We start from the raw sequence: 13014 nt of genomic DNA, 5'->3' as shown, positions 1-13014 counted from the left end.
CTTTTGTCAAAGGAAATCTTTTGAATGGATAGCGAAACCAAGATGCCGTAAGATTTTTCACAGCATGAATTGTAACATTGTCAAAACCATAGATATGAGTCAAAACCAGTTAAATGTAAAACATTATTATGTTCATCATTTTTAGACTCATACTCGTACCTAAATCGAAGACTTATGACAACTGCCACTCTACTTGACGAATTTATTATAGTAACAGTAGACAAGTTTATGAAGTGAACTCGTAACAGCTTATGATCGCAACACGTAATAATTACAACTCATAACTCACCGTCGGTGGCGGGCGTGGCCACGTTGAGCGCGGAGTAGGGGTAGGCGTACGAGGTGGGCGGGTGGAAGGGCGGCTTGCTGCGCTCCTCGTCACTGCGCATGACCTCCACGATGCGTGTCGTGACGTAGTCGTAGGCCGTCAGCACGCTGCCGCCGCCCACGTGTGCCGCACTGTAGCGCCGCGCACCGCCGCCGCCGCGACTGCACGACACCAATATATGACGTCAGTAATCGGCAAATCATGGATAATCCAAGATAAACCGAATTTAACAGAAATACAAAATTTCAATCAAATTATGATCCAAAAATCCCATGAATCAGACATAATAAACGCGCTAAAAGCAAATATCCTTTTATCCTACAATCCATACTATTATAAATGCGAAAGTGTGTCTGTCTGTCTGTTTCTTTTTTCACAGCCTATCCGCTTAAACGATTTTGCCGAAAGAAACGATTACGCATAAATATTACAACTTAGTGGTCATTACAAGTTTTTCTGTATCAAACCCAGGTTGGAGTTCCAAGATTAGCCATCTTGGAACTTCAACCTGGGTTTGCATGGCGACCTCGCAAGGCCGCGCGGCGTTGGCACGCCCTCCACTAAGTGGAGAGGCGACATCAAACGACTTGAGGGAGCTGGACAGCGACGGCGCAAGGCCGTGTCGTGTAGAAGCCCCTACAAGAGACCTATGTCCAGTAGTGGACGTCTATCGGTGACATGATGACGACAGATGTAAGATGATGACTCACCCCGTATGATGGTTGTCGGGCGGGCTCACGGGCTCGAGGTAGGGCGCGTGTTTGGGCGCGTCGCGACGCCACTCGTCGGCCGCCACCCCGCTCGTCACGCCGCTCGCCGCGCCCGCGCCGCCCGCCACCCCACTCACTGCGCCGCTGCCCGCCCCGCTCGACGCGTACGTATCCGCGCTCGACACCGCGAAACGATTGCTGCGCGAAACAAATAAGACTTAGCAAGCAATCACTGACCTTTTCTGAACGTTGGATAAAAACGCTGGACTTGCTATAGTCGACCTGTTTTGGAATTGACTATCGCCATTTTGGCGCTGATAGCAGCAGTGAACATCATGTGAGCGTATTAGGAACTAAATGTTAGTGATGGCATATTTGTCAACATTGTGTCAATTTTAATATCTAAGCTAAGAAAGACTTCGTCTGTGTCGGTGTTAACTGGCGGGCGTGCTCTGCCTTTTTGGAGTGTTTTTTTTTGTTAAAACTGACTGGAAAGCGCTCTAAGGGGGTGCCGTGCGTATGTCGGCGAGCGCCGGCACAGACGGGGTCCATACTTGTATAGTTTAACTAACTTGTTACAAATAACTACAAACTTGACATTGGCTAATCTTTGTAAAGCCAGACGAGAGAAAAAAAAAGCTAAGAAATAGTTTTATTTGATCGAATAAGAGTACAAAATAAATTGTAAGTAATCAAAAACTATCGATAAAGTGAATACATAGTAAGAAACAATAATCGAACTCACTTATGGTGTAATAGCGAGTTGGTGTTGGGACTGCTGAAGTCCCTGACGATGATGTTGGACGCTAGATCGCCCAGCTTCATGCTGGTGGTGTGGCCCGTCAGCTGCGGCGGCCCGTCGCCCTCGCGCTCGCGCTCCGACTCGCGCTCCCGCTGGTGGTCGATGATCATACGGTCGGCCTGCGATTGTACGGCGTCGCTTTCGCGTATTATCTTCTGAAACCAATTGTAGAAAGGCATGAGTTTCTTGTTCTTATAATAAATATAAAAATATATCTGTAATTTTTAGAAAATTCATTTAATTATCCCTTTTGCGGTAAATTCACTATAATATTCTGAACACGATTATGAGTTTTTAAATAAGTACGGGTATGTATAATCACTTTTAAGTTACGTTTAGAGCTGTTTATGAAAGTAAAAAAAAAAAACACATTTCGAAATACAAGCATTAGTGCTTTCCAAGTTGTTGAAAATTTTATCACAAGCAGATTGACATCATGATTATATTCCGAGTTCTTATCACTTACTGGATTATGATCTTGTTCCAAGTTGTGATCATGACTGTTACGAATAGTAATCAGCCTCATATTACGATCACGATCACGTTCCGAGTTTTAATCACGATGGCGTTAATGATTATTTTTGGTCGCGGATTACTCACCGACGGGAACCGCTGGTTGCTGGTCTGGCTGATCTTCTGCGTGATGATCGCGTTGATGAGCGACGCGGCGGACAGCTCGGCGCCGGACGCCGCGCTCACGCTCGCGGGCGCCGACGCCGTGGTCACGCCCGCTCCGCTCACGCTCGTCACGCTGGCCACGCTCACTGCAGCCCGTCTGTGTACAATGAAGTTCAATAACAACTTGTTTTACAACTACCCACGAGTTGTCGTTTGAATTGAATTTATCAGTTTGCAGTTTATAACCCCGACCCAAAAAGAGGGGTGTTATAAGTTTGACGTGTGTATCTGTTTCTGTCTGTGGCGTCGTAGCTCCTAAACTAATGAACCAATTTTAATTTAGTTTTTTTTTTGTTTGAAAGGTGGCTTGATCGAGAGTGTTCTTAGCTATAATCCAAGAAAATCGGTTCAGCCGTTTGAAAGTTATCAGCTCTATTCTAGTTACTGTAACCTTCACTTGTCGGGGGGTGTTATAAATTTTCAGTTTCACTTGTTAATCATTTAATTTGTTTAGAGTAAAATGTCAAACAACGTACCCATCTTTCCTGTCAATGGTGTGGATCGGCCGCTTGCCAGGCGCGCCGTAAGCCCCGCCCCCCACCCCGGCCACCCCCGCCGACGCGCGGCGCTCCTCCCCACTCGATATACTCTGCAAAGTGATCCAACAGTTAGCAGCTACAATAGAAATTGAAATAGAAAGGTTTTTGATTCAAATTCATATAATTTTAAACGTTTGTAATTATATCAGTACCTGAGAATGCGTCGGTATGAGATGCCGATCAATCAGCAGCTGCTGCGTGTGCTGCGGGTGCTGACTGTGCTGGTGCTGTGGGTGCGGCTGGTGTTGCTGGTGCGGTTGGTGCGGCTGGTGCTGCTGGTGCGGTTGGTGCTGTTCGATCACGTAGTGTCGCTCTTGGATTGGCACCATTCTTTCCCGGCTGCGAACAAATATACATTTCAATCGTAAAGCGTAACACAATCTTCAGGAGTTATGTGTATATAATATTATGTGTAAATATATAATTATGTAAGCTATAGTAAAAAGTAAGGTGTTGTTACCTATCTCTAACGTCTCGTTGCTGCGGCGGCGGCGCGCGCCTGTCCGCCGGCGGGTACTGAGGGTGGTATTTTTGAGACATCGTGAATTCCCGGGAGCCCCTGCGATACAACATACTCATTTTATACGCCACAGTTATAACTAAAACAGTAACGATTCTTACAAATTGAAGCACCACTAAGATTGAAATCCGGCACGAAGGGCCATTTATACAAATAAACCAGAGCAATTACAAAACTAAGATATTTTTCAGTAATAAGTAGTGTAGCTGTCTCTACGTTCTACGCATTAAACACTAAATGACGCCATTCAAAGGATTATACAAATATAGAACGCTGCGACAAAGAATTTACAACGAACTAACTAGATGGCATCACAATCTTTCGCCATAGATCCTCGATCGCGCTAAAATGATTTTCTTAACACTTTTGCATGATTACTTATTGCTGCAGATGCAACGGGTACTGCTGGTGCTGCGGGTGCTGCCAGTGCTGCTGGTTCTGCTAGTGGTGCAGAGGGGAGGTAGCCGGCGGTTCATCGCGCCGCGGCATGAGCAGATCCAGCGCGATGGAAGCCGCGCTAACTAGCTGCGCGAAAATAGTTACCTGATGTCATGATGCATATGCTGCGGATGCTGCGGGTGCTGTGGGTGCTGCTGGTGGTGCAGCGGGGAGGATGCGGGCGGTTCGGGCGTCGGCTCGTCTCGCCGCGGCACGGGCAGAGCCGGCGCGCTAGAAGCCGCGTTAACCAGCTGCGTGAACGCTTCGTGACCTGACCAAAAAACAAAGGTACATTATATTACAGAACTGTCAAAAAATCAACAGATCCAGTTAAGTATTGTTTGGAAATCTCGCTTAGTTTTAGATATAGAGCAACAATACTTACCGGGCGGGGGATGGGGATGCGAGTAGACGTGCGTGTGTTTCTGTATGACAGACACCGGTTCGCGATCCCTCCTGATCGCCTGGTGCTGGTGTTGATGCTGCATTTGCTGTTGATGTTGTTGTTGCTGCTGATGTTGTTGCTGCTGGTGTTGTTGCTGCTGCTGTTGCTGGTGTTGTTGTTGTTGCTGCTGCTGGTGCTGTTGCTGCTGGTGCTGTTGCTGTTGCTGCTGGTGGTGTTGTTGTTGTTGCTGGTGTTGTTGGTGTTGCTGTTGCTGGTGGTGGTGCGAAGGCTCTCTTTCTCTCCGCACGACACCATGCATCTGTTGCGAGGTGATGTAGTCCGTGAGCATGATTTGCCGTCTCTCCAGGCCATACGTGCCCCGGGACACTGCTGTTGCGGTCGCCTAGAAAATAGATATATAGATGTTGCTTAAAAATGTATTACAAAATAGCAAATAAATAATATGTTCGATACCATCATCATCTCAACGCATTGCCAACCCACTACTGAGCACGAGTCTGCTCTCAGAATGAGAAGGGTTTAAGCCAAAGTCTGTTGGACATAGGCGAATTGGCAGACTTCATGCACCTTTGAAAACATTGGTTCCATGTTAGTGATAGTAAGCCAATAATGTTAAGATAAAGTTTGTATGATATTATATTGTATGTAAAGGATGTATTGATACATTCTTTATTTAAATACTTAAATGGATAAAGGATGGATATTAAACTTTTTTTAAAGATAAAGAAGATAATATAATTACGCCTGCTAGTTTATGCTTTGTATCAGCTCCGTCTCTGAATCTACTTAGTAATTGACATTGTCTGTCAGTCCATCCGCCCGTCTATCAATACCTTATAATTTCTGCATTAAATAATATAATTATTACTTTAAAGAAAATTTTTGAAATTTACATTTTGAAACGAGGATGGTGACTGCGGTCGCGGCTGGTTGCCCGCGCCCGCGTAGTACGCGCCTCCCGGACTGCGCCGTCTGTACTCCAAATTCCTCTTCTCTGGCAAATGATGAGGCCCGTGCACCGGGGTCCCGGCGGTGATCGACCCCGTCTTCGGGTCCGAGGGTATCCTCTGCTCGTATCTGGTCTCCACAGGGGTGCCCAGGGTGATGGAGCCCTTGGGGTTGGCCGGCAACTTGAGCGCTGGCCGCGGGGAGGCGACCGGCTTGGGTTTGGAGTTGTATTGAGTTGGGGACTGTCTCTCTGCCGCTCTGTATGCTGCGTACTCTGCGTTGCGGTGTTGCTGTGGGAAAATACCAGCATGTTTATTATAAAGGTTTTATTTCTCGTCAGACTACGATCGATCGTCGACTGGCAATAAGTAACTCGCAGAAAGTGGACGCAAGCGCATGCGACATGAGTCAGAAACTGTACCCGTAACTCATTCTAACTCAGGTCGACTGCGAGTGAAAAATGAAGCGACGCGGCGTCGCGCGCGGCTGGATATCGCAGCAGTACCGTCGGAAGGTAGAGGGGGATAGGGACCTACGGTTGGACGGGTGCGAGGGAAACAGAAAGTGCACAAGACTCACGGGTTTGGGAGGCAGGTCGTGGCGCGGCCTCTTCTCGCTGAGGTCGAGCGGGTCGGCGGGCGCGTGCGGCGCGTGCGGGTGCGCGTGCGGCAGGTGGTGCGGCGGCGCGGCGCGCGGCTCTATGTGCAGCAGCATGACGTCCTTGCCGTCGGGCGGGAGCGGGGTGATGGTGGCCCCGCGGTGCGGCGAGCGCGGCGAGTGCGGCGAGCTGCCGTGGCCCGCGTGCCCCGCGCCGCTCACTACTGTCAGCGTTGCGAGCGGCTCGTGTGTTGACACCTTCACAATTTAGATGAAATACCGTAATACAATTAAATTCTTTTTGTTAGTTAAAAAACAAAAAAAAAACTAGCAAAGGCAAAAAACATGTATAGATAATAAACGATCAAAACTAAATTAAAAAAATTAAATAACACAGATACAGAGCAAAAATATGACATTATTTTAACTATATTTTCATATTTGCGCCTCTTGACTCCTTCCACCTCAGCGACATAGTTCAAAAACTTTACTGGTTTATTGTAATTATTACCTAGACTAAGGATAAAATTATGTAAAATATATAATAGCTGTTTGTTTTCCAAATAAATAAAATATTCACCTTAGGCGGCTGTTGGTGCGGATGGGTGATGGCCTGCGGGTTGGGGTGCGGCGGCACCGGCCGCGAGTTCCGCATCAGGCTCACTTCGATCATGTTGAGCACCACGTCGCGCACCGTCAGCGGCGTGCCCACCGACGCGGCCGGCGCCTGCGCGCTGGACACCGACACCGACACCGTCCCGGGGTTCGAGCTCGTGACCCCCGTCACGCCGGTGCCCGCTCCGACTGCCACCACCGGCGCTGGCGCGGGGGCTATCGTCTAGATGAGAGGAAAGTTTTACTTCTAAAGGAGGGTACTTAGGAAAAGTTTAGACAGTATGCTATATGCTAATGTTATATGTTTGGTGGCTATTAGAAATCACGGATGAAAGTAACGCGAACTGTCCAAAAAACGAGGTGCGCATAAAAGTTCAAGTTTTCAACTCACCTTAGCACTGGGAGCATCATTCTCCTCATCCGCCGTTTCCGTGGCAGAGGAGTCATACTCGTCCCTCCTGTGCCTCCTCGGTGCCACTGCGTCAGTCCTCGGCCCGGGCAGCGGCGGAGGGCGGGGGGACTCCGCACTCGCCGTGTCCGTGTCCCCTGAACTGAGTATGCTGTCATCCGTGTCACTCCCTCTCGAGGGCTGTCTTTCACTCAATAATACATCCAGTTGGAGTTTTTTTCGATACGTGAAGTAGAAGGCTTTCAAGCTGGCTGGTGTTCTCCCGCTCGCGGCTGACATCCGTTCCCAAGCGGTCCCGTGTTCTCTCAGTAACGTTCTGAAGCCCGCCGCTTCGTCTTCGGTCGGTTCCGGCGCGGATCCGCCTTCGCCTGTCGTGTCTAACCGCCGAGTTATTCGCTTGAAACACGTTAGGCAGCATTTGCTGAGGTCGCTTGGGATTTCTGTTGGACAAATTGCATTTAAGATGATGAAATAAAAAAAACCGTTCAAGTGCGATTTGGAATAGCATAAGATAGAATAGCACAAGATAGATAGCAATATAATAAGCAAGACACTCACGAAACTCATCCATTAGTGGCCTCTTCAGTTCTTGTGGCAGGTCGTGCCACCTTGGCGGTAGATGCCTCAACCGTTTCGCCCTGGGGCCAGCGCACGACGGGACGGCGCATCTACTCCGTCTCGCCCGCACGAATCTGCAGTGGCACGCCTCACACACCCTGGCCCCTACCACGGAAGGGTCGAGGCCGTATTGCGCCGCTCTCGAAGGTGCCACGGCTCGGTTCGCGCCGCTCGCCGAGCAAACCGCGCAGGTGCTGCTGCCGGTGGTAACCGTGGTAGTGGTCGTACTCGATGGCGGGATGATTGAGGACGGCGTGCTCGTTCTTTCCGTCATCGCTGCAAAGAAAGAAATGATATAAACAATGGAAGTCTACAGAAACCATGACAGCAAGACACCTTGCGGCGCAAAATCGCATCATCTTGTGGGGAAACTCTAGCGAGGCTGACAGAGCTTTCCCCAAAAGAGATGTATAAGAGCTATGACAGGAGCTTTTTATTTGGATTCGTGTCAACCACTATTTAAAAAATTACGTATTCTCCCACTTCCGTGCATGTATATCTATGAAATCTGTATTTTTGTCAAACAACATAATGATCTATTTATAAAAGCAAGAGATATTTATCCGAGAAATACAAGAAACGGCGACAGACTGGTCATTGCACATAGGTTTTTTAATGCATCTTACGGAAAATGCAGCTATGTCATGTGTATAAAAATATTTAATAAGCTCCCTCCCGGCTTACGGATATTACCCCTCCAACAATTTAAAAAGAATCTTTTTACATGGCTCATAGATAAATGTTTTTACTCGATAAATGAAATGTTGGCACATTAGATTAGACTATTTAATTATAACTATAATTGATTTGTAAAATAATAATTCCTATTACACTAAAATATTGACATCAAATAATAATATATACTGTATGTAGAATTAAAGTTGATTAGAATAGGTACATATTAAAAATAATTTTGAATCTATTAATGTTGAATGAATTGTAATAATAATAATTAGAATATTATATATTTATAATGGTATGACAAGATTGTATTCATGACTAATTATGTTATTGTATTATTGCATACCGAAAGGTAGAATTTGGAGCACCTAACAATAATAGTTTTAAGATCTGTAAACTAACCCAAATTCGCAATAAAGATTATTGAATTGAATCACATCGTCGTTTTTTGCGATACGAATTCGCATCACCCAATCTTATGGTAACCCTAGCCCAGGGTGGGCTAGGGTTACCATAAGATTCTCATTCTGAAAGGAGACACGTTCTAGTAGTGGGTCGGCGATGATCTAATCACGTTGATGATGACGAACCCCAGCTACAAATTGTTACCATCATCATATACGTAAACCACGCTCATCAAATCCGCACCAACCAAAACCATAAACACAAACACAATATTCAATTATCAACGAGTACACAATACCCGGCCGTAAATAAATTAATCCGGCAATACAATTAGGCTCCCAAAACCAAATTGCGCTAAACAATTAAACATTTAACGTGGAATCAGAGCGGGCTGATGCCGGAATCAGGCACCAGACGGTCTGTAATATTCACGGGCACGGGTTGGGCGCCAATTTGCGAGATTCGGATTACGGAGAGGGAGGCGGGAGGTGCATAATCATAGGTAATTATTGTATTTATTATGCATATTCATCATAATCATCATGATAAACACATCACTGGTCCACTTCTAAGCACGGGTCTCTTCCCAGAATGAGAAGGGTTTAGACCATAGTCCACCACGCTGGCTTGCAAATTAGACTCCTTCAAACTCCTTTAAAAACTCAGGCATGCAGGTTTCTTCACAATGTTTTCCTTCACCGTTAAAGCAAGTGGCATTTATTTGCTAAAATCCGAAAATATAGAAGGTGCCCGGTGGAATCCAGATCTCCTCTTTAGTAGTTAGTGTAGTCCTTTTTTTATGTACCAAAATTGTAGTTACAAAGTTATAATAAATCAAGTTAAGTACATTGGAAATGCTTATCTCTTAACAGAGATTTCTTCCAGCTTCCCGTTCAGGGTTTATTTTTCAGGGTTCAGGATTTTATTGAATTGGCTTTGCATTCATGAACTAAGTTGTAATTTGTATCTTTCAGTTTAGTCAAATACTAGTTTACTGATACAATTTGCACATTTCGTTAGTTAATGTATAAAGGGATTATGCACCCCTTACTCCCAGCACTAAGCCGCTTCGCGCAAATTGGCGCCCAACTCGGGGCCGTGAATATTGAATATCCATCGATGCCTGATCCCATTGTTAAACTGTTACAATTCTAAAAAAATAATTTACGAGACATTTCACTGGGATTAATAGTCTCATCTGGTGACAAAAGGGCTGGCTCATTTTTTACTAACGAACAGCCTGGATGTCCAGCGCGGAAATGCAGCCAGTATTGTTGGCACCATTCCACGCGGGCAAGATTTGTGTAATTAGTAATTAAATAAGTCTAGTTTATAAACAAGTTTTATTTTAAATTTTTAAAAAATTTTTAGTGAGATTGCAGTCAGGGGGCCAACTTGTATCAGAATAAAAAATATTAAAAAAAAAACAAATCTATATCCTCTCTTGACAGAATCTACAATCTTTCGGTACAGTGGCTTGCATTGGTGATAGCCATTGCATATATTCTTAGTCAGATTATCATTATACAGTTCATAAATTACATTATAATAGTCTAGAAACGCTATTTCACTAATTCATAATACACAGGTAAACTGCACTAAATAGTTAAAACAATCGGACGGTAGTTTAGAAGTGCAATCCCAGAGGTTAAATTATTTGCAGGAAAAGCATTTAGTTAGTTGTTAGGTTTACTGTTAAACTTTTGCTACTAAACTAAGCTTGCTCAGTTGAAATAACTGAAATTGTATGTGAAAATACCGCGATAGTGATTCCCATAAGGGTTCCTTTTTTCCTTTTGAGGTACGGAACCCCAAAAAAGGAAAACAAAGTATAAATATACCCACGTCCGCATGCAAAAACGTGTACAAACGAACAACCACAGCTGAATCCGAGTACGGCTCGGTCAATTAATCCTCCCAATTACTGATATTTGCACGAGCACTAATTGGATCTACCGCTCGCTCTGTTTAGTTAAACCCGGTATGATTCCACGATTCTCAGCATTATCCAGAACTACTACTGCTGGACCCCTAACATGGGATTTTATGAAGCTTGAATATGTACATTGAATTTATGAAAATTATTTCGGGGCAGAAAGTTATTGTTGTATTGTAAAAACAAGCTAAGCGGGTGGTCCAAGTCAATAGCTTGAGCTCCTACTATTAAAGAAATACCAATATTAAGTGTAAAAAAAAGATTCCGACGAATTGAGAACCTCCTCCTTTTTTGGAAGTCGGCTAAAAAGTTAAAGCGCCCTGAATTATGCAATCGAAGTGATTTTTTGCTATTCAAATTTAACGCTAGCAGTAGCCGCCTGCGGCCTGTGGTGCAATTGGCCAGTGTCATGAAATTTCAGTTTCAATGAAAACAGACAGTTTGTTAGTGAAATATGAATTTTGAATCAAAGGTTTTTTCTACCGAAAGCCGCTTTAAACTCTCTCAATTAGTGATATTTGCACGGATGCTAATTGGATCCGACTGCTGTTTGTTCGGTGTAATTAAACTCGGCATAATTTGGAGTTCATTGCCGACCGTGAATGGCACCCGATTTGGGACGATTTTATAAATTCGCTTTCTTGTCGGTCTGTTTGTTTGTGACTTTTTTTTAGGGGAGGAAAAAATACCTACGGACTACTGCCTGCTGGCAGGGTGTGTTCGACTTGCACGGAATAACATTACTTCCCCGTGTTTTCCAAGGTGAGCACGGAACTGCGTGGCATTACTTCGTGTTGACCTTCTAAATCTCTACCTTCGTCTTTTCTTCTTTTTCTCTCTCTTTTCTTCCTATCATTATAGCCCTCAGTATTTGGCTGTATCGTGGCCAGGCGTCTTCGTTGGTCAGCATGCGCGCTATAAGGTATTGGGCACTCACACCTCCACGTCGATCGATCCTCGCTCTTCTTGCATGTCTCGGGGTGCGCAGAAGTAGCGGTGCTTTTCCAATTGCGAAGAGGTAGGTGTTAAACACCCCGTGACTGCTGAGAGCTGGGGGGCCTACACTTCTCAGTGCGACGTCACTATGTAATGGGCAAGGCAGATAGTTCGAAAAACTTCAACATCGCAACCCCCCTGAGCTATGCCAGTTACTCTAATCTACGAATCTTCTGATTTGATCATGTAGAGAAACTTCAAGCGTAACTCTCTCCATCTACCGCTCAGTGACTGAGCTTACTTACTAGGCCCACAGTTCATCGCCAATCTATTAGATGAATAATCCCAGTACCAGTGGCAACGCAAATTGTGGCCCGCCTGCCCGCTGAGCGTTTAATCCACAAGATGTCTCCCCCGTGTTTGCGGTTGTGCACACACGCCGCGGGGGCTCGTTAAAACGTCACGCTCGGCGTCACGCTGGCAAACAGGCGACATGCAAACACATAAGCTGAGTGTGGACATTTCACTGTACGAATTCACGGGTATCCCATGCCGAATATAAATATTTGTTGCATTTTATTGTGTCCGAGGTGTTCGTTGACATTTTAATGCTACGAGTAGTCTATATATTGCGGGGCATGTTATAGTTGGCTACTAGCGATTGTCTGTGGCTTCGCTTCGGCCTTCTCCTTGTCTACATTATAAAGGGAACCTGGGTGCATTTTAGCTTTTCAGGGCTGAGAGTCAGTGAGTCAGGACTTTTTTGTATATTTTGATGTTCAAGCTGTCGTGATTGATATCCATAATAATGTCAAACGGCTGAACGTATTTGTCGGAGTATGCCCGACTAGTTTCGGACCTGATTTTTTTCAATGGGCTTATACTCGCGACGCGCCGCGGCGCTACTTGACGCCGTGGGTGAGCGGTCATAGTGAAACGGAATATCTATAACTTGTTTTAATTTTCCTCTCAAAATCAACTGATATCAATGAAGATAGCGAGAATTGATAGTTAAATCACATGTGATGTGTGTAATTTGTGAAGTAGTGAACAAAGCGGTCGTCGGACTGATTTGCCATTCCGTGTGTCGCCTGCTGTCGACGTGGCAGCCGGATTACCGCTGACAGGGATAAGCGCCGGCGTATTACGGGACACGTGTTTATTTGATGCCCTGACGGTATTGTTAGCTACAATCCATTTAAATAAGATCATCCATTTTCATACATACATTTTACAGATAGACTAGACGATGCTCGCAACTTCTTTTGGATTTAGTTTTTTTTTTAATCCTGCGAGAATTCTTTGGTAAAAAGTAATTTATGTCACTCCCCAGGTTTTTAAGTATATCCAGGCAAAAGACGCATCTGTTGCTCCGTTACGGCGTGATTGAAGAACACCAATTGACTATTTATTTATTGATCCAGCCAGCTTTGAATTACTATTTTGAT

General features: G+C 45.1%; 1 protein-coding gene across 5 annotated transcripts in view; it reads right to left on the bottom strand.

Annotated features, from left to right (window-relative positions):
- LOC123870665 (protein split ends-like) overlaps nt 1-13014 on the bottom strand; it is a 169279-nt gene that overhangs the window by 4241 nt on the left and 152024 nt on the right. For 4 of the 5 annotated variants that reach the window (XM_045914019.1, XM_045914020.1, XM_045914017.1 and 1 more), the window contains 14 exons: nt 7549-7884; nt 6973-7430; nt 6547-6804; nt 5949-6224; nt 5315-5659; nt 4401-4803; nt 4121-4286; nt 3518-3616; nt 3210-3396; nt 2995-3107; nt 2441-2615; nt 1784-1995; nt 1039-1236; nt 290-489 (listed from right to left, as the gene is read on the bottom strand). In XM_045914019.1, the coding sequence (XP_045769975.1) occupies nt 290-489; nt 1039-1236; nt 1784-1995; nt 2441-2615; nt 2995-3107; nt 3210-3396; nt 3518-3616; nt 4121-4286; nt 4401-4803; nt 5315-5659; nt 5949-6224; nt 6547-6804; nt 6973-7430; nt 7549-7884 (3426 nt within the window). The remainder of the gene's footprint in view (nt 1-289; nt 490-1038; nt 1237-1783; nt 1996-2440; nt 2616-2994; nt 3108-3209; nt 3397-3517; nt 3617-4120; nt 4287-4400; nt 4804-5314; nt 5660-5948; nt 6225-6546; nt 6805-6972; nt 7431-7548; nt 7885-13014) is intronic. The other variant, XM_045914018.1, reaches the window with a different exon arrangement.

Source organism: Maniola jurtina, chromosome 13, assembly GCF_905333055.1.
Source record: "Maniola jurtina chromosome 13, ilManJurt1.1, whole genome shotgun sequence".
Taxonomy (NCBI): Eukaryota; Metazoa; Arthropoda; class Insecta; order Lepidoptera; family Nymphalidae; genus Maniola; species Maniola jurtina.
This window is presented reverse-complemented; position numbering and strand designations above follow the sequence as displayed.